The sequence below is a fragment of the Cannabis sativa genome, chromosome 5 (assembly GCF_029168945.1).
Source record: "Cannabis sativa cultivar Pink pepper isolate KNU-18-1 chromosome 5, ASM2916894v1, whole genome shotgun sequence".
In the NCBI taxonomy this organism is placed as follows: domain Eukaryota; kingdom Viridiplantae; phylum Streptophyta; class Magnoliopsida; order Rosales; family Cannabaceae; genus Cannabis; species Cannabis sativa.
In genome coordinates this window covers 56,303,693-56,331,666 of record NC_083605.1, presented here as the reverse complement: position 1 = coordinate 56,331,666, position 27,974 = coordinate 56,303,693, and the positions used below count along the sequence as shown (strand labels likewise).

Sequence of the window (27,974 nt, the reverse complement as noted above, 5' to 3'; positions counted from 1 at the left end):
TGGATTTATTTTCAACTAAAGGCCTTATTTGTAAAAAAATGAAATTCATTTTCTGCATTTACCTTAACCCTAAAACAGCCCCCTTTCCTCTCTCTCTCTCTATCTCTCTTTGTATTTGGTTGAAAAATTGGTGATTTGCTTGGTATGCAAGCTTGAAATTGAAGAATTGTTTGAGGAGTTGTGGCTTGATCATTGCATTGAAGCTTGAGGTAGTTTTTCTATTGCTGAAATTTAATGAATTTGCTGCTGTGATTTTATGGTTGAAAAGCATGAAATAGGTTGGGATGGTCTTGAGATGCATGTTGGTGTTTTCTTGTTGATTTGAGCATGTTTGTACTTGGATCTTTTGAATTGATGTTGGGTTAGGTTTAGACAGAATTTAAAAGGAATTTTATTGTGTTTTTATTCTGTTATTGAACTTTGAAATTAATTGTTCAAGTTCAAGTTCTTGAGCTTGAAGTTCTTGGTGATTTTGCTTAAGTTGGAGCTTTGAAGTTTATGATGTTTAATCTGAATTTTTGGGGTTTTTACCATTGGATTTTTAATGCATGAATTGTGTTTTAAGCTTTTGATTTAATTACTGGAAAATCTATTTAATGGATTTAAGTTTTGGTTGTGAATTGAGTTGAAATGGATGAGTTTTTGGGGCTGAAATTCATTGTTGAAAGCTGATTTTTAGTTGCTGGTTTTTGGTGTTGTTGGAGAGTGAATTAGGTGTAATTCCTCTCTAATTACTTGGTTTATGTTAGGTGAAAGTTTGGTATGATTGTGGGTTGATATAGCATGAAAATTGGTGTTTTTGGATGCATTTTCGTGGCTGGAAACTGGGTTTCCTGGGTTTTTAAACCCAGTAGCCGCGGCCATTTTTGGCAGCTTATTGTATTTTTTTTCGGGTTTTTGTTTTGGTCATAACTTTTGACTCGGGACTCCGTTTGGGACGTTCTTTATATCGTTGGAAAGCTCGTTCCGAGCTCTATCTGAATATCTGGAATTTAAATGCCCAGTTTTTAATTTGTGGAAATGGATTTTGGGATTAACCCTATACTTGTGTATCCCGAAATTGTGACTAGGATTACCGGCACTTGGTCAGGAGCACCCGGGGATTTGGAATCTCCATATTTGTGGGACATCAGGTAAGACAGTAGTTAGCACGTAGAGATATGCGCAATGGCGCTTATATGGAATGTGATTTATATGAGAAACTAGAAACCGGGATTAGAGTTATTACTCTAAAGTGAGCGGTTTATTGGCTTAGGGTTATTACCCAAGTGAATTGTTAATATGTAATTGTTATGCCATGATGTATATAGCTGTATATTGAAGTAAAGGGTTATGTGTTCAAGGCATAATCGGGTTGGACTCGGTAACTAGAACCGAGATGAACCGTTCTAAGGCCTTATTGTAATTAGACGTGTGAGCGTAACACGTAGGTCTATGCCACATAGACATAAATAGGCGTGTGAGCGTAACACGCAGGTCTGTGTCATACAGACAAATATGAAATGGCATTATTATTATTTATGTGATGAGTTATATATGATTAACGATATATCTTACTGTCTTGCTGGGCTTGGCTCACGGGTGCTCTACTGTGCAGGAAAGGGTAAATCTATCTCTGATCAGCCATGAGTATGGGAGTTGGGCGATGTATGTACATGTTCGGGCCACACTAGACCAAGCGGGTTGGGGTCTACCAAGCGGCCACACTATTTTTGCCGCTTAGGTCGGCTAAGGAGAAAAGACTTGTAATATTTTGTAAAATGATTTTTTTTTGGGATCCCGAAACATGTAACTTTTGTTTGTAAAGTTAAAATTATTACAAGTTTATTTTCATTCCGTTTTCGTTTAAAGTTTTAATTTCCGCGCTTATTTTAAAACCAATCCCGTTTAGGGGATTAGGGTTTCTTAATCATATTGGGTAGCGTGCCTAAATCTTAGGGCGTTACAGTTCTGGTTAAGAACGTAAGACATTCCAGATTTGTATGGAAGCTGGAGTGTGATTGTGAGTGTGAGTGTGAGTGTGTGGTATTTCAGTATTTGTGTGGCTGCCTCTATTTATACTTATGATTAGGTTGTTGTATGTTTGATGTATATGTTTGTGCTATGATGTGTGAATGCTGGTACATAGTATTTTGTTTTTCCTTACTGGGCTTTGCAGCTCACCCCTTATTTACCCCCTATGTGCAGATAAGTAAGCCTGTAAGCTTTCGGTGACAAGTTGAGTCTGGGCAGCATGGGGTGTATCTCGTGTGATCATGTAACTGCGTGTGGTCTTGGCCATCTTCCGCTGAAAGTTTTTTTTTTAATTTATTAAACTTATCGAGGATGTTGTCGTTTAAATTTTCTATTACTTTTCCCTAAGTGGTAATACTTTATTTTCAACTGGGTACCCATGTTTTGAAAAGTGTTTTTTTTTTTTTAAATAAAGGCAACATTAGTATCTTAACGCCAGTTTATTTATGGCATCTTATTTTACGTAAGTAAGGGCGTTACAAATGGTACCAGAGCCACAGTTACATTGATCTTAAATTCACGCGACATACACACCATCGCTGCAAAGGATCAACTTGTCATCTAGTATGTATGCTTTATATATGTTATGTCTTATATGTTAAATTTAGTTTAGTCTTTATCTTTTGATTTTCCTTTAGTTAGCTAGAAGTTTAGGGTATGGTTAATCGAAACAATTAACTGATTCTTCGGAGTTAGAATTATAGTATAACTCAAACAATTTTCTTATTAGTGTAATTTTTTTATGAGTGAAGATTATTTATTTTACATGGTGAATTGTTGCTTGATGATTTACGTTTTTTTTAAGTTTATATAATTTAGTGTATAGATATTTCCTTTTTGAGCGAGATACATCTTTGGTTATTTTTTTTCTTACCGCTACCATCTCCTTTCTTTTGAAGAACAAGTTAAGGGATTTGATGGAAAACGGTGAACCCAGAAGATCAACCCGGTTGAATGAAAGAGCGGCTGTAAGAGACCGAGCTAGAGGTCGAGGGCGAGGAAGTGCTCGCGGTCGAGGCAGGGGAAACCAGCATGTCCCTGCCGAGGCGGTGATCCAGGAGAATCAAAATGCCCCTGTAAATGGACAACAACCAGGTCAAGGTGGGGGCAACCACGAAGTCCCTGCTGGGGTAGTTGGTCAAGAACACCAAAACGCCCCTGTAGTGGTGCCACCACAACAAGAAGATTTGGCGCAAGAAGTTGCTCGTCTCAGGGAAGAAATTAGGAAGCGAGATGAAGAGGCTCACAACCGTCAGGAACAATCCAATCAAGGACAACATCGATTTTTGCCGGTGCAATACATGCCTGTGCCGGAGGGTCGATGGGAACCAATATATGAAAGGTTCCGCAAGCAACACCCACCAAATTTTGAAGGGGGCTCAGATCCAATGGAAGCTGAGGAATGGTTAAGAACAGTGGAAGGTATTGTTGAGTACATGCGGCTCGGTAACGGAGATAGTGTAGCTTGTGCTGCTAGTTTATTGAAAAAGGATGCCCGCATCTGGTGGGATGTTATTAAACAAACACGGGATGTGGCCGCAATGACCTGGGCTGACTTTGTACAAGTTTTTAACAAAAAATACTACAGTGAAGCAATACGCTCAGCTAGAGTTAATGAGTTCACGAACCTGAGGCAGGGTAAGTCTACAGTTACAGAGTATGCTCGCCAATTTGACAGATTAGCAAAGTTTGCCACAGATCTGGTTCCTACTGAGTTTTTGAGGATTCATCGTTTTACTGAAGGGCTCGACTCCCGAATAAGTCGGGACATAGCGATGTCAGGAGTAAGGGCAACCACGTATGCTGAGGTACTGGAAAAAGCCCTAGAAGCTGAGTTGTGTGAAAGTCGTATACAGAAAGACAATACAGCAAGGTGGGAGGCCAGAAAGGCCAGTAATGGAGGTGGTGATAACAAAAGAAAACTGCCAAGTAACCAACACAACGAAGCCGACAAGAGAAACAAGATAGGGTCCAATAACTACAAAGGGAAGAAGCCATATGTGGAGTACCCCCTATGCCCAACATGTGGTCGTAAGCATCCTGGAGAATGTCGACTGAAAGGCAAGACTTGTTACAAGTGTGGGCAACCAGGCCACTATAAGAAGGACTGTCCACAAAAGGGTGATCAACTCAAGGATGACAAACTTGTCCCAGCTCGAGTATTTGCACTAACCAGAGGGGAGGCTGAGACTAGTAACACTGTGGTTGCAGGTCAGATTTCTATCTCTGGAAAACTATGTACTGTTTTATTTGATTCTGGAGCTACGCACTCATTTATTGCTTTAAAGATGATAGATAAGTTAGAACTACCGTATGTAAACTTTAGTTATAAGTTCATGACGGAGTTGCCCTCGGGCGAGGTTATGATATCATCTAGAGGAGTGCGGGATGCGCCAATAAGGATTGCAGACAAGGAACTTAGTGGAGATCTGATAGAGCTGGAGATGAGGGATTACGATCTTATCTTGGGTATGGATTGGCTATCACGACATGGAGCAACAATAGACTGCCGAAAGAGGACAGTGACTTTCACCCCTGAATCTGGAGAGGCATTCATATTTGAAGGAATCAAAGTCAAGTCAAGCTTACCGCTAGTTACAGCCCTGAAGGCACAAAAGATGATACGTGCGGGATGTCAAGCATACTTGGCCAGCATAGTAGACAAGTCAAGAGAAACCACCCTCAAGCCAGAGAATGTCCACATAGTATTCCAAGAAGTTTTTCCGGAAGACCTACCAGGGCTACCCCCAGATAGAGAGATAGAATTTGTGATTGAGTTAGCGCCAGGCACAGCACCAATCTCGAGGGCTCCATACCGCATGGCTCCCAATGAATTGAAGGAATTGAAGGCTCAACTACAAGATCTTTTAGACAAGGGGTTCATTAGACCAAGTTACTCACCTTGGGGTGCGCCAGTGTTGTTCGTCAAGAAGAAGGACGGTAGTATGCGGATGTGTATAGACTATCGAGAGCTGAACAAAGTGACTATAAAGAACAAGTATCCCTTGCCTCGCATCGATGATTTGTTTGATCAGTTACAAGGGGCGATCGTCTTTTCAAAGATCGACTTGAGATCTGGGTACCACCAATTGAAAGTCCGAGAGGAAGATATAGCAAAGACGGCATTTTGAACACGGTATGGGCATTATGAATTTCTAGTGATGTCATTTGGGTTAACCAATGCCCCAGCAGCCTTCATGGATTTAATGAATAGAGTATTCAAGGAATATCTTGACAAGTTTGTGGTGGTATTCATTGATGACATACTCATTTATTCAAGGACAATGGAAGAGCATGAGGAGCACTTAAGGCTAACTCTAAGTAGACTCAAAGAGCACCAATTGTACGCCAAATTCAAAAAGTGTGAGTTCTGGTTGGAGAAAGTGGCGTTTCTAGGCCATATAGTGTCCAAAGATGGGGTAGAGGTGGACCCTGCGAAAATTGAAGCAGTGAAGAGCTGGCCAAAACCAAAAACCGCAAGTGAGGTTCGGAGTTTCCTCGGACTAGCTGGATATTATAGGAGATTCGTTGAAGGGTTCTCAAAAATAGCCACACCATTGACGAATTTGACTCGAAAGCAACAAAAATTTGCATGGACAGATAAATGTGAGGAAAGCTTTCAGACATTGAAAGATAAACTCATAACAGCACCTGTCCTGTGTGTTCCAACTAACAAAGACAAATTTGTAGTATATTGCGACGCATCAAAGCAAGGGCTCGGCTGTGTGTTGATGCAGAATGAGAAGGTGGTAGCCTATGCCTCTAGGCAGCTAAAGGAGTATGAGACAAGGTACCCAACTCATGACTTAGAGTTGGCAGCAGTGGTCTTTGCATTGAAAATCTGGAGGCACTACCTCTATGGAGAGAAGTGTGAAATATACACAGATCACAAAAGCCTAAAATACTTCTTTACGCAGAAAGAGCTCAACATGAGACAGAGGCGGTGGTTGGAACTGGTAAAAGATTACGATTGTGAGATACTGTACCATCCTGGAAAGGCTAATGTAGTGGCGGATGCACTTAGCAGACGCAACTATGCAAGCTTATCAATGTTAAGGGCATTAAAAGTGTCGTTGCAACAGGAAATCGAGAGATCTGGAATAGAGTTAGTAACAGGAAAGCTAGCTAACCTCACAATTGAATCAAATTTATTAGAGAATATCAAAGAAGAACAAGCCCAAGATGAGTTTTTAATCAAGAAGCGGGTCGAACTACAAAATGGGAAAGCCGGGGACTTCTCAGTTAATGAAGAGGGTATTCTACTATACAAGGCAAGGGTGTGTGTACCTAAGAAAGCGGAGTTGCAATCAAAAATCTTACAAGAGGCGCACACTACACCCTATTCTTTACACCCAGGATCAACCAAAATGTACAATGATCTGAAAGGTAGGTATTGGTGGCCGGGAATGAAAAATGATATAGCAGAATTTGTAGCGAAATGTCTTACCTGCCAGCAAGTTAAGGCCGAACACCAGAGACCTGCAGGGCTGTTGCAATCTCTTGATATTCCTGAGTGGAAATGGGAAGATATTGCTATGGATTTTGTGACAGGGTTACCGAAGAACAGCAAACAACAGGATTCCATCTGGGTGATTATCGACAGACTCACTAAATCAGCACATTTTCTGCCTGTGCGCACTAATTACAATGCAGAGCAATATGCTGAACTGTATGTAAAAGAAATTGTAAGGCTACACGGAGTCCCAAAGACCATTGTATCTGATAGAGGTTCAGTTTTTACTTCTAAGTTTTGGGAAAGTGTGCAAAGTGCTTTGGGCACAAAACTGAAGTTGAGTACAGCATTCCATCCTCAAACTGATGGACAATCGGAACGAACTATTCAAATACTAGAAGACATGCTACGAGCTTGTGCGTTGGATTTCCCAAGTAACTGGAGCAACTATTTGCCACTAATGGAGTTCTCGTACAACAATAGCTATCAATCTACAATAGGGATGGCACCCTATGAAATGTTGTATGGGAGGAAGTGTCGATCACCACTACACTGGGATGAGGTTGGCGAAAAGCGATACTTAGGCCCAGACCTAGTAAGAGAGGCCACTGAAGCGGTAGAAAAGATTCGAAATAGAATGGTAACTGCACAAAGCCGCCAGAAAAGTTATGCCGACGCAAAGAGACGGAATGTGGAATTTGCAGTGGGTGATAAAGTGTTCCTTCGAGTGTCACCTATGAAAGGGGTTATGCGTTTTGGAAAGCGAGGAAAGCTAAGTCCAAGATTTATAGGTCCTTTTGAGATATTGGACAGAGTGGGACAGGTAGCTTATCGACTGGCATTGCCACCAGTATTAGCTGAGACGCATAATGTGTTCCATATTTCTATGCTACGAAAATACGTGTCGGATCCATCACACGTGCTGAACTATGAAAGAATGGAGCTAAAGCAGGACTTGAGTTATGAAGTGCGACCAATTCGCATTATAGAGAGAGGAACGAAGGAGTTAACGTCCAAAAGTATTCCTCTAGTAAAAGTTCTGTGGAGCAACCGTTCAGAAAGGGAGGCAACGTGGGAAATGGAGGGAGACATGAAAGAACAGTACCCCGAACTTTTTGGTAAGTCTAATTTCGAGGACGAAATTTCCTTTAAGGAGGGTAGAATGTAATATCCAGTTTATATACATATATTGGTATTTGGTATATTAAGTGTGATACAATTATATTGTTATTATTATTATTATTATTGTTGTTGTTGTTGTTGTTGTTGTTGTTGTTGTTGTTGTGCGTGTGTAACTAGAAAAGAAAAATATATATATATTAAATAGTGAGATAAATAAATAGTGAAGCATTAGATTAGTTAGTTTAAAATTTAAAATTTAAATTTAAATCAACATAATTTTATCTGATTAGTTAGATTTTTATTTTTAAATTTAAACATATTATACGATAGGTTATATACGTATATACTCTAGAACCCTAGCAGCCAGATAGTATCGTATTCCTTTATTCTCACCATCTCTCAATTTCCTTTTTTTTTATTCTCTCTATTGAACCAAATCAATTGTTTTAATCTTAAGAGCTTCGGGGTTAGCAATCAACCGATCATCGTTCCGTGTCTTCGAAATCTTCAGGTAAAATTCGTACTTGTTTTTATTTTCGTTTTTAGAGAAATAGGCTTTTATAAAACTATCATATCTCTCTCCCCATAGGTCCGTTTTCAGTGATCTAGGTACTGTTTTAAAGATAATTTAATGATCTATATTTTTTATGAAGAAATTCTTTCCTAATTCTGATTATTTCGATGTCAAAAAATTCATGTGTTACACTGACTGTCGATTTACAGCTTTTTAAAATTTCTTTCCGATATTGCCTTAGAAAAAGTATGATATCTCTCTCGATATCTATTATTTTACAGCGATTCTTGTACTGTTAGAAAGATAATTCAATAATCCATATTTTCTTTGAAGAAACCTTTCCCTAGTTTGGAGTTCTTACCAGTCAAAAGTTAGGATCTTTACTCGGTTATGGTATTTCGTTTTAAGTTTCGTTTTAGAAAAAGTGTCTTCAGTAAAAATTCAATATCTCTCTCACTTTTGATCTATTTTAAAAGATCTTTATCTCGTTTTAAAGCTTAGAAAAATAGCTACATTTTTTATGAAGAAAGTATTGTCTAGATCGGGGTGTAACTATTTTTAAAACCTTTATTTTTAGGCTGTATTCAGAAATCAGCATGATCCAGGATTTTAAAGAAACTGTTTTGAGAAAACATGCATAACTCCTAGGTTATAGCTCCGATTTTGGTGATCTTTATACCGTTAGAAAGGTCTTTCAATTAAATAAAAACTTTGTGAACAGTAGAACTTCTAATTCAAATGTTTTATAAGTCAAATTCTAGGCTAAACTTGCTGTACAGTAAGAATAATAAATATATTGAGTTTATCGGTGGACTAAGGGTTTCACTAATTGTTATAGGGCCTAGAAGGTATCGTAGGAGTTAATTACAACGGAGTTGAGGTAAGGAAAAATAATTATACTTTATACTTGTTTTTTATATGGTTTGAGTATCTAGTATGACTGCTTGAATAAATTGTATTGAAACTGTGGAATGTGATAGTTTCGGTGAAATAGTGTTTTATCGATGAATTGTATATGGCTGTTTAATCATGTTCCAGGTACTTGGAAGTGGTTGGAAACCACACATGTATGGTGATGTGGTAAGTGAGGCAGTGTACGTAAGGGTGCACTGGTTATTGGTACTGCGTTCTGGTTAAGAACGTAAGACATTCCAGATTTGTATGGAAGCTGGAGTGTGAGTGTGTGGTATTTCAGTATTTGTGTGGCTGCCTCTATTTATACTTATGATTAGGTTGTTGTATGTTTGATGTATATTTTTGTGCTATGATGTGTGAATGCTGGTACATAGTATTTTGTTTTTCCTTACTGGGCTTTGCAGCTCACCCCTTATTTACCCCCTATGTGCAGATAAGTAAGCCTGTAAGCTTTCGGTGACAAGTTGAGTCTGGGCAGCATGGGGTGTATCTCGTGTGATCATGTAACTGCGTGTGGTCTTGGCCATCTTCCGCTGAAAGTTTTTTTTTTAATTTATTAAACTTATCGAGGATGTTGTCGTTTAAATTTTCTATTACTTTTCCCTAAGTGGTAATACTTTATTTTCAACTGGGTACCCATGTTTTGAAAAGTGTTTTTTTTTTAAATAAAGGCAACATTAGTATCTTAACGCCAGTTTATTTATGGCATCTTATTTTACGTAAGTAAGGGCGTTACAGAATTTATGAATCTTTGTCTATGTTGACTTAGTGTACTCAAATCCAAGTTTATACATGTATATATGAAATTATGGACATGTAGATTGGTAAGGCGGCGACGACAACTATTGATAATGGCATCTCTTAAATCGTCATTTCAATTATGACATGTTCCAATATTCATTATTGATGCAATTATCTTGTCAACGTCATTTTTATGCAAATTTCATCCTTATAGTTATTATGAATATTTTGTTTTTATGCTATTTTGATCTAATTTGTTTGTTTGAAGGATTTTACCATTTCTGGTTGTGCTTCTTATGGCAGGTATATATATTTATATTTTTTATGAATTTTTGCTACAATTAATTTGCTTTTGGCCTGCCATTGCATGAGACTTATAGCTAGGTGATTATATTTTGGTGAACAATTCTTAAACGTTGACATGAATTAAATTACAATTATCATTTCAAGTGTCAACCATGAAGAAAACCAAAGCTTTCTCATTTCTTATGGTATATGTATTCATACCATATGTAAATTTATTATTTTGTATATATCAAGATGCTTACAAGGTCCCTCTAGCTCACTCCTTATATCCCGAATCAGCTGAGCTCTATCTCATTATCGACGACAGCTCTAAATCTGGTCTTACCAAAGACGACGCCATGAAAAAGATTAAGGCTGAAGGAATTGCTGTGTCGAAAGTTATAAAGCTTTTGAAGCTCAAAACAGATTACAAAGCCTTTGAATCGAAGCGCAAGCTTTGTGATTCGTATGACATGTTTTTGGCCCATAAACGTGTTGTTACTTTGTTGCCTAGACTTTTGGGGAAACAATTCTTCAAGAAGAAGAAGAAGTTGAAGAAGAGTGGAGGAGAAGCTAAGGTGAAAGCTAAACAAAGAAAGTAAGTTAGTTGAGTAAACTAAACATAGAAAACTTTTGATCAAATAGAGATTAAAATGCTTATGGTGGCTTTCTGCATTTTGAGTCCTTTTAGCAAATTTTGAATTTTGAGCTTGTTATCTTTTTGTTTTTGGTTTATAAAGTATTAATGTACTACTTTGTCACTAGAATCTTAATTATATTTCAAGACTCAAGTATTAACATTATTAGTTCAAAAAAAAAAAAATCTGAAATTTTGGTTGGAAATTATCAAGTGAAACTGATGCTTATCAATTTGTATTTTTGATTTGATAGCTTCATTATCGGTTGTTCTTGCTAATTTAGGATCATAATTATAAACTTCAAATTATTATATATATATATACATTTATATATTCTATATATTTATATTTCCTGTAATTTTATTATTCCCTTTGATCTTTTGCAATTTACCAAGTAATCCTAATATGGTAATAATAAGCACCCTTTTGTCTTAATTTTTTTGTTTATGTTTTGATTGAACATTGTAGACTATTCTAATTTGCTGCATATTTTCTAATTTTCAGCATTAGATATGGATGTTGATATAGATCACTATACTATTCTTGGGCTACCAACCGGTGAGGATGGTTGATAGAGGATGGTGCTAAGCTTACAGAGAAAAAGATATCAAAAGTGTATACCTGTAACCAGATAAATTACCTAATAAGTTTTGTATTAGTCATTGTTCCTTATTGTCTATATTTTGATATAAAACTTTCATTACTTGCACTACATGATTAATTTTAATTAGTACTGGACTCCGCCTTATGTTCTGAACATTATTTATTTTAAAATTACACGTAAAAAAATCTTAAAATAAAACTAATATTTACGTGCCGAAGCACGTAACTTCTACCTAGTATCCAGAAAAATACCAAAAAGTCTACCTAGAAAATATCTATCTAAATAATTCATATACTAATTACTTATTTTCTAATTAAAACAATATATTTTAGTCTATTTATTTTATATAAATCATTAATAAAAAATTACTTAATTTAAGTTGATCTAAAATTAATTAATGAATTAATTTTCAACTTAATCCCATTTTCAAAATTGAAAATTTTTGAAATATCTACATTAAAAATAATATCATTCCAAATTTTATGAAGAATGATTATTAAATAAAATAAAATATACTTTGAAAATTATTCTAATTTAAGTTGATTTGAAATTGAAAATTTTCCAACTTAAATATAATTTTCTATTTAATTAAATTCATTAAAATAAAAATAATTAAGTATCTAGAATAAAATCAACTAAATTATTAATTCTAATTTGATATCTAAGAAAATATTTTAATTTAAGTTGGTCCAAAATTAACTAACAAATTAATTTTCAACTTAAATATATTTTTTAATTTAATTAAATTTCATGAAATAGAAACAAATAATTAAGTATCTTGAATAAAATCAACTTAATTATTAATTCTATTTAAGTTCTAAGAAAAAAATATTCTAATTTAAGTTGGTCAATAATTAATTAAAAAATTAATTTTCAACTTAAATATATTTTTCTACTTAATTAAATATTAGAAAATATTAATTAGTTACTAGAAATCACTATCTAGAATCTTTTCTTTAAACAAAGTGTGTTTTTCTAAATTAATTTTAAAATAATTCAATGAAAAATTAATTTTATTTATTTTAAAATTAACTATGTTGATAATTCAATTTTAATTAAGTTAAACTAGTATAATTGCCTAATACAATTATTTAAATAAGGCAAATGGGCATTCACAATTGGGGTTGTTCATGTGAGGGAGGACTGAGTTCCGTATGTCGTACCCACTACTAATGGTCCCTTAGCTCTGACACAAGGCCCAAAGGAGAGAAATTTAACCTTAAATTAAATAATTGTTATTCATTATATAAGCCCAATACTAATTGGGCCTAAATAAAACTATTATAGGTGACATTTTATTTTAGGAACCTAGTCCATTTAAATATCTAGAAATAAATGGGCTTCTTTGTTGGAATTTATTTTACCAGGATCTTAGGTCTACTCACAAGTATGTTGATTAACAACCTAAATATGAACTTCTAAAACGATAAAAAGAAAACACATATAAAGTTAAGAAAACCTTACATTAATGGCAACGGAATAATATGTCTCCTTCCACTCAGATCTCTAACCCTTGATTCCTTTCTGTTGCAGAGTATAATCAAGCTCTGAGCCCGAATGTCCTTCTGTTGGATGTGATCCTTCACAGTCTTCCAATCTATGATTGAGGTACTGTTTGCTGTGTGTGGGCACTACTCTCTCACTAGGGAATTCGAAATTCTCTCTCTCTTGTGTATTGTGTTGATCGTGTGGTACAAGAGGAAGAGAAGAGGGCAGCTATATATAGAGAAAAGGGAAGCTTAACTTTCCAAAATAAATAGTTTCCTCAATTACTAAGTAATTGATTAACTGCCTTATTTGGTGTGATCCACCACTTTCCTTTAATAGATAGCTGCTAGGTTTAGGTTAGTAATTACTTGGCAATTAAAAAATTGAAAATAATAATTGGAAAACACAAGCAAGTGGCCGGCCATAGGTGTGATGGGCCTCACTTGGATTTTTTCAGTTTCCACAATTTTATTTCTATTTTCCCCAAAATGCTAATTTTCCAATTCTAACCATTTAAATGCCAAAACTAATTATTTAATAACTAAAATAGATTATTAAATAATATTGTCATTTAATATAATTATTAATTTAGACATATAGAGTCTCTTAATTAATAAATAAGCCTAGAATCTCTTTTCTTTACAATTTCATCCCTGCTTAGTGAAAATTCACAAATTATACATAGTCTAACTTTTAGAATTATAATTGATTAATCATAAATCAATTATTGAGTCTTACAAACAGTATGGTCTCAACTAGAATGGGGATCATGGATCTATATTGCTGAGCTTCCAATAAGTTGAACCGAATTTACCAAGCAAATCCCTAACTTATTAATTCCTTGTTGAATCCACTCTTAGGACTTGGAATTGCACTCTCAGACTTATATAGAGCATTCTATATGTTCCACGATATAGATATGCTATCTCATTTAACCATTGTTATAATCTTAATGTGATCAAAGATCCTCTATATAGATGATTTACAACGAGATGGGATAAATTTACCGTTTCCACCCCTCAATGTATTTGGCCCCTTAAAACACTTAGCTACCTGTAAATGATGTTTTAGTGATCTAATATATAGTCACTGAAACAAGAGCTCATCCATTTACTTCTATTTAACTAAGCTCGAAGGGAATCATCACTTGACTTCTATACACCAGTAGAAGCTATAGATTCCATATTTATGTTCAGCGCTCCCACTCAGTCATGCTATCATGTTCCCAAAATATACGTATCACCCTGACCCAAAAGTAGGCTTAACTAATAAATCAAAGAACATGAATAACACTCTTGAGATTGAGCCTAAGCATATCAGGATTTAGATTCTTTTAATCTAAGATCAACTACTCATATTGACTTGGAAAGATACAATGGTAAGTTTATAATATCTTGACCAAGTTTAATATCGGTCCAGTCCAATGCATACTCCATACATTCGAAACTAGTATACTTTACTAATGTCCTGGAAAGAACATAACACTTACTCCAAGTGTAAGTATACTTTATCGCTGATTATCACATCAGTGTAAATCCAAAACACTGATGAAACAGGGACTTAGTCTTTTGAATCATATAATCACAATCACATTCCACTGTGTTGACAATACTGTAATTGTGAATAAATATATGTTCTGGACTTAACTGATTTTGTGCATATATTAAATATGTATATTAAACCATAAGCATGTAAAATACATGTTAACATAATCACTTCAAAACTCTTAAATTGATAACTATCAGATTGTAATGGGTTTTATTTAGAGCACAAAATTCAACATTCTTGTATGCATTAAGCCCAAAAACAAACAGATAGGCTCACACAGGTCAAATTGATATGGATGGGCTCTATCATGTTTCTAGGTTTACACAGATGAAAGAACTACAAAATTTACCTGTTACGAATTATTTATAAGATTTATTGACAATTGGACTATGATTAAAATCAGATCATTTGATCTGTCAACAAGTTAATCATAGAAATTTAGATCTTAAACTAATAGGTTTGTTAAAATACAGTTTTTGAATAAACAATTAAATAAACAAACACAATATCGATGTAACAAATGTGAAATAAGGTATTAATTTAAATTAAAATTTTAATTAATAACCTATTTTGAAAATTTAGGGTTGTTAAAAATAACCTTAAAAATCTTTTCAAAATGTAAAATTCTACTAATTTTAAAATATCTAGGTTTATTTGAATTATTTTATCAAATTGAATTAAATATTTAATAAGATAAATGATTTGAAAATAAACCAATTAAAATAAAATAGATATTTTCAATATCATTTTCTAATCTTATAATTCAATAAAATTAAAATAACAAAATAAACCAATTATAAAATAGATATGGTTAGACAATTATTATTTTAAGAATAAAATAATATATAAATAATAATTATTCTAATTATATGTTAAAATATGTCAAATTAAATCTTTTTCAAATTTCTACAAAAATATCTAAGTTATTTAAATATTTAAAATACTATTTATAAATTTTTGATAAGTAAAATGATATAAAATATCATTTTTCTAACTTATAATTTATAAACAATTAAACATTCCTCAAAATAATCAATTTTGAACTTGAAAAGGGAATATACTCATTTAGTACCTTGTCTTTTCATGAAAAACATTTTTGGTACCTTGTGTTTTCAATAATACTTAATTGGTACCTCATATTTTTAAATTGTACATATTTGGTACCCTAAAGTAAAATTTAATCAATTCAGTTTTATCAATTTAACCAAATAGTTTTCAGTTATGTGTAATCAAATAATTAAATTTGAATTCAGAATTCATAAAATTTTAGACTGTTAATTGTATTGATAAAATTTTATCAAAAAAATTTGAATTTAGGGTACCAAATAGGTATAATTTTAAAATACAAGATACCAAATAAGCATTATTAAAAATACAGGGTACCAAACTTGTATTTAGACAAAACACAGGGTACTAAATGTGTAGACACCCACTTGAAAATATTATGGTTAGAATATTTATAAAAATATCTAGTTAATTTCAAAATTATTTAATTTATCCTATAAGATTATTCTAATATAATATTTCAAATTAAAAGGATAATGCTATCTTTTAATTTAAAATATGTCCAATATTAAAATATCTGATCGTATAATTAAATAATATATAAATATTAAAGAAATTAACAAAATTTTAAAATCTGACCATAAATTAAAAAAATAAATAAATAATCAACATCAAAATATCAAAGAATTAATAATAATCTATTAAAAATTAAATATTATTAATTTAAAATTGATATTTAAGTTTAAATGTATTAAAAATAATATTTTATTTTGATTTTAGGGTTTGAAATTGGGAAAATTCGGAAAAAATTGAAAAAATCCCACAAAATTCGGGTTTGGTGGCTGGTTGCCCAGGAGGGCTGCACGCACCCTGTCCCCGCGCGGATTGAAGGAGATGCAGGGTCTCACACCGAGTTTCCTCAGCACCTGTAGGGTCCTGGGCCTGCGCAACATCCATGGTGTCTGAAGACACGGGCGTGACACGAATTTAGACAAGCATCTGTGTCCCCCTACGCGCGCGCACGAGAGGGTCTTGTCCGAGTGCCTGGTACACTCGATGCACCTACTCGACACCATTGAACCCTGATTTTCAAACTTTCATAGCTTTTCTAATTTTTATCAAAATTGAGTTTCGTAAAAACCAAAATTGCTTAATTTTTTACAAGAAATCCAAATAAAAATATTTTCAAAACAAAAATAAAATTATTTTCATGGAAAAATTTCGTAATTCACATACATTCATAAAATAACACATAAACCAAAATAAACGCATCCAAATCAACAACACAAACAATATTCATCGTTTTAAATTCATATTACATGAAAGTAAATCATTACCATGGCTCGGAGGCCAGTTGTTGGGAATATTTTACCAGGATCTAAATTTACTAACAAGTATGTTGATTAACGTCCTAAATATGAATATCTCTAAAATAATGAAATAAACACATAAAGGTTAAGAAAACCTCACATTAATTGTAGCGGAATATAATGACTCCTTCCGTTTAAGATCTCTAGCCCTTAATTACTTTTTGTATCAAGATCTGAACCTGGATCTCTTACTCTCCTTTGGGTTTGGTTACTACCGTTTTACTCACTATGTTTGAGTACTTGACTAGCTGTGTGTGGGCATGGCACTCTTTCACTATGGTTTCGAATGGTGAAGAACAAGTTGACTAGAGGATGAGATGAGAGCATCATGTTTCTTTTTATAGTGTTTCAACTAGGGCTTAGGGCTGAATTATATGGATTTAAAAAGAATAAAATATTGGCAAAAATAACACTAGGGTCGCTCACTTAAAGTGCCAATCTCTAGTTATAATTTTGCCACTTTTTCAATCACTTATTCTTCTTTCAATAATACCATATTTTCCAATTCAATCCTATAAATGCCCAAACTATTTATTTAATAGTTATATTTAATTATCAAATAAAATTGTCATTTATGTAATTTATTAATTAGACCATACAAAGTCTCTTAAATTAACAAATTCACCCCAAAATCTCTTTTCTTCACAATTAAGCCCTTGCTTAGTGAAAATTCATAAATAAGACATAGTCTAATTTTAGAATTATAATTGATTAATAAAAATCAATTGGCTGAGTCTGCAAGTAGTATTATCTCAACTATTGAGGTTACCGTAGGCCTATATAACCGAGCTTTCAATAAGTAGATCTAGACTTTACCAAGTAAATTCCCTAACTTATTAATTCTACCTTGCGCCACTATAGATTTAGAATTGAATAACACTCTCAGTTATATAGAACGCTCTATATGTACCTTGATAGATACGTTATGATTATCCATTGTTACAATCCTAATAGTCAAAGATCCTCTATAGATGATCTGCACTGAATAGGGACAAATTTACAGTTCTACCCTTTAATATATTTTATCCTTAAAACACTTAGCTACCTATAAATGATATTTCAGTAAACTAATATAATTACTGAAATGAGATCTCAATCATTTATCTCTACTCAGCCAAGCTCAAAGGAAATCATCGTTTCACTTCTAAATACTTAGAAGCTATAGATTCCATATCTATGATTAGCGCTCCCACTCAATTGAACTACCATGTTCCCAAGATGTAAATATTCGCCAGAACCATAAGTAAGCATCCACGAATACCTCTACGAACATAAATAATACAGCTAAGATGAACCTAACCATATTAAGATTAAGATCCATAGACCTAAGATCCATTGATATTAACTTAGAAAGATATAACAATAAGTTTATGATATCTTATCTAAGATCAATATCGGTCTCTTCCAATGTATACTCTTTACATCTGATACTGGTAAACTTTTCCAATGCCCTGGAAAGGACATAACACTTATCCAAGGTGTAAGTATACCTTATCGCTGATTATCATGTCAGTCTAATTCCAGTGAACTAACAAATCATGGGAATTAAACTTTTGAACATATAATCATGATTATATTCCACTGTGCTGACAACACTATAATCATGAACAAATATATATTTATATATGTTCTGGACTTAATATAATTTATACATTAAACATAATCATGAAATAAATCATGTGAACCATGCAACATAAAATGATTTCTGATCTTTTATTAATTAGTAAATCTGATTATAATGAAATGGGTTATATTTAGGGCACAAAACCCAACACTCTCTTGGAGGTAAGGGCCTACTATAAAGATCCACCAGGATGCTTGTATCAATTTGGCGAGCTGTAGTGGCCAGACTTGTGGCGCTTATTGTGGCGACAGGATTGACCACATCTGTCGTGTTCATAGGAATTCCAGTTGTGGCTGGAACATGTGTTGGAATTTATTTTACCAGGATCTTAGATTTACTAACAAGTATGTTGTTTAACATCCTAAATATGAACTTCTAAAACGATAATAAACACATATAAAGTTTAGGAAACCTTACATTGGTTGTAGCGGAATAATATGTCTCCTTCCACTCAGATCTCTAACCCTTGTATCCTTTCTGTCGCAGAGTATCACCAAGATCTGAGTCCGAATGTCCTTCTCTTCAATTTGGATTCTTCACGATCTTCCAGACTACCACTTAATGTGTTTGGGCACCACTCTATCACTCAAGGTTTTTGAATTAGAAGAAGAAAAGAGAGAGAGGGAGTCGGCTATAGAAGGATAGTGAGAGGCTCAATTTTTTGAAGACAATCTCTTGAATCTCTTATTTTGGTGTGAGCCATCACTATCTATTTATAGGTAACTACTAGGTTTAGGTTAGTAATTATTTGGCATTAACATAATGAAAATATTAATTGAAAAAAAAACTCTCCAAGTGGTCGGCCATGGTGTTAATGGGCCCCACTTGGAATTTTGCAATTTTGACAATTTTCATTTATATTTTCTCAAAAACGTCAATTTTCCAATTCTAACCATTTAAATGCCAAAAATAATTATTTGATAACTAAAGTAAATTATTAAATAATATTGTCATTTAATGTAATTATTAATTAGACATATAGAGTCTCTTAATTAATAAATAAAACCTAGAATCTCTTTTCTTCACAATTTCACCCTTGCTTAGTGAAAATTCATAAACTAGACATAGTCTAATTCTAGAATTATAACTGATTAATTAAAATCAATTATCTGAGTCTTACAAGTAGTATGGTCTCAACTAGAATGGGGACCATGGACCTATATTACTGAGCTTCTAATAAGCTGAACCGAATTTACCAAGTAAATTCCCTAACTTATTAATTCCTTGTTGAATCCACTTTTAGAACTTGAAATTGCACTCTCAGTTATATAGAACGCTATATATGTTCCACCATATAGATATGCTATCACATTTAACCATCGTTATAATCTCAATTGATCAAAGATCCTCTATATAGATGATTTACCGTTTCACCCCTCAATGTATTTTGCTCCTTAAAACACTTAGCTACCTGTAAATGATGTTTTAGTGAACTAAAATATAATCACTGAAACAAGAGCTCTTCCATTTACTTCTATTTAGCTAAGCTCGAAGGAAATCATCACTTAACTTCTAAACACCTATAGAAGCTATAGATTCCATGTTTATGTTTAGCGCTCCAACTCAATCATACTATCATGTTCCCAAAATGTACGTATCACCCTGACCCAAAAGTAGGCTTAACTAACAAATCAAAGAACATGAGTAGCACTCCTGAGATTGAGCCTAAGCATATCAGGATTTAGATCTTTTGATCTAAGATCAACTAGTGATATTGACTTGGAAAGATACAACGGTAAGTATTATAATATCTTAACTAAGATTAATATCGGTCCAGTCCAATGTATACTTCATACATTCGAAACTAGTATACTTTTCCAATGTTATGGAAAGAACATAACACTTATGTAACGCCCGTACTTTTATAAAAATATTAATTTTATTTATAAGCGTTAAACACGGAAAATTATAATGTCGCATTTTTATTTAATACTTGAAAATATTCACAACTGGCAAGTTTTCGTACACAAGACATAATAAATAATAAAATAATTGCAACATAAATTTAATAGCGTAAATAAATAAACAGAGTGCCCTAGACTGCCTGCAGTTATATGACCCTAAGCAAGTTCACACACACAAGCGTCCAAAGTTCCACTCGCCACCGGCATTCTAGACTTTTAGTTACTTTGGTCTGCACATGGTAATTTAATAAGGGTGAGCTACTAAACTCAGTAAGGAAATGTGTGTCAGGTAGTCACATAAATAAAAATAAAACTGAACTAAAATGCACATGCACACATTTAGAAAGATAGAAAAACATAAACTTAATTATATTACTAGTCACTAATAACTAGGTTCTAAGCTAAATCACATAATAATGATTACGCCCGAGTCTAACTTTGGCAAATAAACTCTAGCTATTCGACTAAATGGCGGAGGACTGGGTTCAGTAAAATCGTACCCACTACTAAATGGCCTCCTATCTACCATATAGACCCAATAGTCAAGTATTTAACCATTATCTTCTCGGTCAAACCATGTCACATAAACTATAATCTATCTATTTTAAATAATGGCAAACTACTATACATTATTTAAATAACATAACAATCATAATTAAATAATGTGAATCTTATAAACACACTATTCACATACATACTTAAATAACATGAATCTTATAAACATATTATTTAAATATATACCTTTAGCAATGGCCATGCTCTAATACTGTAAACATACATAAATAACATGAATCTTATAAACATATTATTTAAATATATATATTATACAGTACATTAAATAACAAACAATAAAGAGCCAGGCAGAAGACCTTAGTTAACTTCTCTTTTACTATTCCCACTCTTCCTATGAATGTTATTACATACAGAAAACTTATGTTTTTCTACTTAATTTCCTTACCTCGAATGTGGAGTCTTAGCCTTAATTGCAATGAGAGTGATTCTCTTGAGAAACAATTGTCTTACAAAAAACCTAAAGTCCATACTCATTAATTAGGATTTATCGTAATGGTATATACATATATATATATATGAAATTTTAACTTTGAATTTACAAATCTAAAATTATAAGACCATACCTTAGTTTCCAAAGAAAACTAGCAGAGCACTAAAACTTGAATGTGAAAATAGTGGTAGTGGTGATGCCGATATGATGTAGGAGATGTATATATATTTATGGGAGGATGAAGGATATATATATTTATATATATGAGATAATTATGGTTGTGTATGGTTATAGTTTGAGGTAGTGTATAATGATATAATATTTGTGGGGTAAGATTTTGGCTATAGATGAAACAAATGAGAACAATAAAATAGAAGAATAAGACTTTGGAGCAGAGTTTGGCAATAACTCGAGGGAGAATGTTTGAGAGGTTTAACTTCTTTGGATGAGGAATAAGGGAAAAATAGATCTATTTATAAGCCTAGAACTTAACTATATCACACCTTACTGACCCATGTGGTGACCCTTAAGTAATGATTTGAAAATAATTAACTAAACCACATAAATCTCTAACCTCCCACCTTATAATCGGTCAAGACTAGGATAAAGGAGTGTTTATCTCCATGCATTGCCAAAACATAATTAATATAAGCATTTATATAAATATATGTATTTATTGTTATCTATTTACTCTATAAATACCAAGGTTTCCACGTATATTCTCCTGAGACTAGGTTTTTAAATTTGAATTTTGAATGCTTAACACCTACATCTAGCTTAGTTGGAATAAGTCCACCATATCCCATGCATTACTCAAACGATATTGCCGCATATTGAAGTTTATCAATGACTAATTTAGTTCCACCATTATATATATATTAATTATAGTGTCATGCACTATCACACGCCCAAGGACTCTAAAGTCTAACTATAACCAAATGATTCCCACAATGTCAATCCACTAAATTAAGTAAAAGTTTCTATTTATAATCTATATCCTGGTCAACTACATGGTGCAAGGCTTTGGATAAATACTTGAGCTTAAGTCTCCATTATGGGCTCTAATAAAAATAAATAACTATTAATAATTAAAACATGCTATTTTAAAAACTAACACAGACTTGTACTATTCTTTAAAAATACCTTTTTTTTACAAATCAAATAAAATAAGATTTTATGCAACCACTACTTCTACTTCGAGAAAATAGATAACGTAGTAATAACAAAAATATTTTTGGTTATTACAATCTACCCTCCTTAAAGGAATTTCATCCTCGAAATTTACTTACTTGAGAATAACTCGGGCACCTGATTCTGCATGTCCTTCTCCCACTCCCATGTCGCTTTTCTATCAGAACTATCACTCCACAGGATTTTGACTAAGGGTATAGTCTTATTTTGTAAGACTTTTGTTCCTTTTTCTATCACGCGCACACAACGTTCCATATAACTCATGTCCTGCTGCAAGTTCAAGTTCTCATATTTAAGCACATGTGTCGGATCAGGTACATACTTCCGTAACATGGATATGTGGAAAACATTATGTGTTTCTGCTAATGTTGGCGGTAGGGCCAAACGGTAAGCTACCTGACCAACTCTGTCCAGTATCTCAAAAGGACCTATAAATCTTGGGCTTAACTTTCCCCTTTCTCCGAAATGCATAATCCCCTTCATAGGTGATACCTTCAAGAACACTAAGTCCCCTACAGAAAATTCAACCTCCCGTCTTTTCAGATCTACATAACTTTTCTGTCTACTTTGGGCGGTGAGCATCCTTTGCCGTATCTTTTCAACTGCTTCTGAAGCCTCTCTTACTGCTTTTGGACCTAAATAGCGTCTTTCTCCAACTTCATCCCAGTGAAGCGGTGATCTGCATTTTTGTCCATACAACATCTCATATGGTGCCATTCCGATTGTGGCTTGATTACTATTATTGTAGGAGAACTCCATTAGGGGTAAATACTTGCTCCACGAGCTAGTGAAGTCTAGTACACACGCTCGAAGCATATTCTCGAGTATTTGGATGGTGTGTTCAGATTGTCCTTCAGTTTGGGGATTAAATGCTGTACTTAATTTCAATCGCGTCCCCATTGCCTTATGTAGACTCTCCAAAAACTTGGAGGTGAATATTGAACCTCTATCAGAGACTATCGTCTTTGGAACTCCATGCAGCCTCAATATCTCTTGCACGTACAGGTCAGCATATTGCTCTGCGTTGTAAGTAGACTTTACTGGAACAAAGTGTGCTGACTTTGTGAGTCTGTCTATAATTACCGAAACTGAGTCGTGTTGCTTGGTTGTTCGGGGTAGTCCCGTCACCAAATCCATGGCTATATCTTCCCACTTCCATTATGGGATTTCCAAGGGTTGCAACATCCATGCTAGTCTCTGATGTTCAGCCTTAACTTGTTGACAAGTGAGGCATCTAGCTACAAATTCAGCTACATCCTTCTTCATCCCTGGCCACTAATACAAGGTTTTTAAGTCATTGTACATTTTGGTTGACCCTGGCCATATGCATTGAGTAGGATGTAGTGTGTGCTTCCATCATGATCTTTCTTTTAAGCTCTATGTCGTTGGCTACACACACTCTTCCCTTATACCTCAGCATGTCGTCTGTACCTTCGGAGAAATCCTCTGCCTCCTTCTCTGGCAAGCCTGCTCTTTTCTTCTGTAAAAACTCATCAACAATCTATACATTTTTAAGTTCTTGTAGCAGCGTTGAGACAATGGTTAGGTTAGCTAGTTTTTGTGTAATGATCTCTATACCACTTCTTTGGAGTTCCTGTTGTAGGGGCTTCTCCATTTGTGCCAGTATTTCCAAGCTGGCATAACTGCGTCTACTTAGCCGTCTGCTACTACGTTGGCCTTCCCCGGATGGTAGTGGATTTCACAATCATAGTCCTTAACAAGCTCTAGCCATCGCCTCTGCCTCATGTTGAGTTCCTTTTGCGTAAATGTTACGAATAATATGATTACTACGCAAGTATACGCAATCAAGTAGTATCTCACGCAAGTGAGGTCGAACCACAGGGAATTGGATTAAGTACTACTAAACTATACTTATGATTCTATCTGGTAAAACAATACTTTTTGTAATTTAAAGAAAACAATTCAGAAAATTAAAAAGAATAGATGAAGATTAATCAAGATGAGAGATTAGGGAGGTGAATCCTGTTGTTAAGTTACCAACGTTAATACCTAATTGCTATCCTTTTCTCATTGTGAATGACAAATTATGAATTAACCTAACTCTTTTCAGATCTTTTAGGTCCTAAATCTCATGTTCTCTAATTAACTTCTTAATTAAATCAACATGAAATCAGCATTAAGCAATAATCTAATTGTCACTAAGGCTATGTAAATACTTTCGTTTCACATCGAAACCTAGACTATCCAATTTTAGCATTCTCGATTCTCACTTTTCAGATTTTGAATTGAGATTATTAAACATGTAAAAGGTGATCAAACTTGCACATGGAATTAAACACAAATATAGATAGTATTCACAATCAAGATGGAGGAATGTCAATTATTTATTAACTAGGCATAAACTTAAACAACATTCATCATCCTCCCTTAATGGGAAATTTAGTTCATAAAAACAATAAAAACATCCATGATTAAATCTGAAACAAAACTAAACATAAAAGAAAGAAATAAGGGTAAAAGAAAGAAACTAGAAGGTGATATCGCTCCGGGTCTTCAAGATAGCTTCCTCTCCACCATCATCCACTATTTAGGTCTATTTCTGCTTAGGTTGACCTTATGAGTCGTATTCCTTATATAGGGATGAAAGGTGTGCCTCCAATTGAGAGAAAAATCAAAATTAGGTCAAAACCACGATGTCCGTACCTAGTCGCGACTAGCCTTTAAGCTGGTCGCGACTACAGGCAAACCTCGAAAATCAGAGGTTCTGCCAAAATCTCAAAGTTGCGACCAGAGTCGCGACCACAGAAAAGGGTTGCGACCTGGCTCATTGGTGGTCGCGACTACTGATGCCTCTCGAGCAGATTTTTCCAATTTTTCGCCAGTTTTCCCCGTCTTTTCACCATTTGACTGAATTTGAACTTTGACACCCCAGGAACTTGAAACAATGAAAATCAAGCGTAAAACCGCTCCAAAAGACACCAATAGATGAGAAAATGCTTACTTTTCAGACCCGAAACATAGGCTAAATATAACCTAAAAAATTCCCCCAAAATAGATTCTTACTCGTCCCTGAGTAAGGTAAAAAAAACTAACTACACTATCAGATAATCACTACACTGCTGACTCATGCTTTGCTTTCTTCCTTGCATAAACTAGAATTTCGATCCTACTAACTCTAACAATTAACTCAGATGCTCAATTCATAACACTATGTATAACCACAAAATTTATTCATATGTGAAACATTGTTATAAAAGTTTTATTCTTTCCAACAGTTCCACAGCCCGATAACTCAAAAGCTTGCATGCTTACCTTTCTCCACTAATGTTGACAATATCCTTTGGAATCATTAGGTCTTTTCAAGGTTTAGCATTATGGCTCAGATATTCATAAATAGACAAAAGACGGTTTTGGCTCAAGATATCATAAGCACACAAACAGAACCCACAAGCGCGCTTCTTACTTTTCTTTTTCAAAACCCCATAATGTTCCCGCATTTACCAAGATTGAGAGGAGGTATCTCTATTATTTTTCCCCAACATCACTGAATTTTTCTCAAACACATTCTTACTTTTTATTGTGTTTTTTTCTTTTCATCATTCGTATTTCATTTTTTTTTCAGTGACATTGAATTACACATTTTTCTTTTCTCAATCTTACAAGTTCTTCTCCCTCTAACTATTTTCTCACACTAAATATTTCTCCTCCCCAAAACTAATTATTTAGCTTATGATATCATGCATATAATGGTGAAGAAAAATCAATAGTATGGTTACAATTTTTCGGGTCAATGGGTGAAAAACATAACGGGTTTAGGCTCAATAGGGTTAACTAGGGGTAAACATTATTATGGTAGGCTTGAAAGGCTCAAACTATCCAACAAATGCCTAAGTCATACTCCAATTGAACACTATCAAGGATTTCGTCTCAAAATAATAAACATGCAAGTTCTAAGCTACCCTTTCAATGTTACCACAAACCATAGTAAAACAATTTTAACAACTTTCACAGATTGAGTAATTGCAATTATACACAGGTTTCTAAGCATCCAAACTAATCCAAAGAGTTAACAGAATCAAGCACACAGTTATTTCACAATTTCAGATCACATTACACTAATCAGCATTATACAACTATCCTCTAGCTTATTGCCATTCCTTAACTAAAACAAAAAAAACTAAAACAGAAAATTAAAGTGCAGAAAATAATTTTTTTTTAAAATCTCTCCCCCCAAACTAAATATGACATTGTCCCCAATGTATACAATAAAATGCAGAGAAAAGAGACTTACCTGAGACCCTCTCAGAAAGGGTTGGGTGGCGGCTGCTGATCATATGGGTAGAACCGAGGAGGTTGCGCCAAATAATTCGGGTCATCAATCCCGATGTTCATTCTGTTGATGAGAGAGTTAAGTTGTTGAACTTGTCCCTCATCATGGATACTCCTCTGCACCATATAGTTTTGCATGTGATTATTTTGCTGAATTATATAACTCAGCTGTGCATGAGTATATTGCATCGTTGGATCTATAGGCCCAAGCAATTGTGGGGGCCGCTCCTCTTCTTCTTCAACACTAGGCTCTCGTTGCCGCCTTCGTCCTTGCGGTGCATCAGGTGGAGGCTGGCCATAAGGATGTAGCTCTTATAGCCTGTTGACAAATGTGATATCCATCTTGCGAAGTGGCACCACCGTGTTGTCATATTCCAATTGTGGAACATCATATGCCCTACAGAGTTCTGTTATGACACCCACCAAACCAAAACCACCTCCCGTGGCTCCTTGTACAATCTGGTCAATGCTATGCCAGATGACTTGTCCAATATTTATGTTGTACCCCTTCATAATGGCGTACACATATTTCAGGCGATCCATTTAGACATCGGAGAAGTGTTTATTTGGCCCCAACCGAGCACTTACGAAGTACAGCCATGTCTTCGCCACTGGGTTTAATTCACACCGATATAGGATGTTTGGCGACCCCTCTTGTCCATCGTTGTCGTGAAACCTCAACCCTGGGAATCCCACCGTCTCAGCCACATCCACCATATCAAACTGCTCTTCCTCCTCAATAATTCGGAGGCGTTGCTCTTCCCTAGAATAATCCGGGACAAAAAACATCACATTAAAAGCATCAGCAGTAGCGGGAACCTTCTTTCCTCACACTTTTACCTCCCCATTTCGGTGCTCGGGCCAATTGGCAAGAAATTCACAGGCCATAGTCACATTAGCCCAACCCCGAGCATCCACAAAGCTCCCCCACTTCATCCTCTCAATTTGGGCTCGAATTGTCTCGAACCGTGGTTGACGTCTCAAAGGATTTTCAGGGAATTCAATACCCCGGTCTTCAATGTAAGCCCTAATTTTCAACCTCATAAAACGATTCCGGGCCTCCTCATTGACAAATCGGGTTCTATCGAAACCCGTAGTTGGTGGGTTTGATGACGAACCCTCCTCAACATGCCTAGTTCTCTTAGGTGCCATTTTTTTCTTCCTAGCAATAATAAAATATATATATTTTTTCTTTTCTATTTCTTTATTTTTCTTCTTTTTTTCAGATTTTTTTTTCTTTTTTTTTCAGATTTTTTTTTTTCAAAA

General features: G+C 34.4%; 1 protein-coding gene across 1 annotated transcript; it reads left to right on the top strand.

The window, feature by feature from the left end:
• Positions 1–2,930: 2,930 nt before the first annotated feature.
• Positions 2,931–4,776, top strand: LOC133038403 (uncharacterized). The gene is made up of 2 exons (XM_061116543.1): positions 2,931–4,709; positions 4,753–4,776. The coding sequence occupies exons 1-2, from the start codon at positions 2,931–2,933 to the stop codon at positions 4,774–4,776; spliced, it is 1,803 nt and encodes a 600-aa protein (XP_060972526.1).
• Positions 4,777–27,974: the final 23,198 nt, after the last annotated feature.

Bases quoted from the DNA above. Each gene is read 5' to 3' on its own strand.
- LOC133038403 (XM_061116543.1), top strand. From the start codon at position 2,931: ATGGAAAACGGTGAACCCAGAAGATCAACCCGGTTGAATGAAAGAGCG. The intron at 4,710-4,752 runs GTCCACATAGTA...AAGACCTACCAG, and splicing joins CCACCCTCAAGCCAGAGAAT to GGCTACCCCCAGATAGAGAG.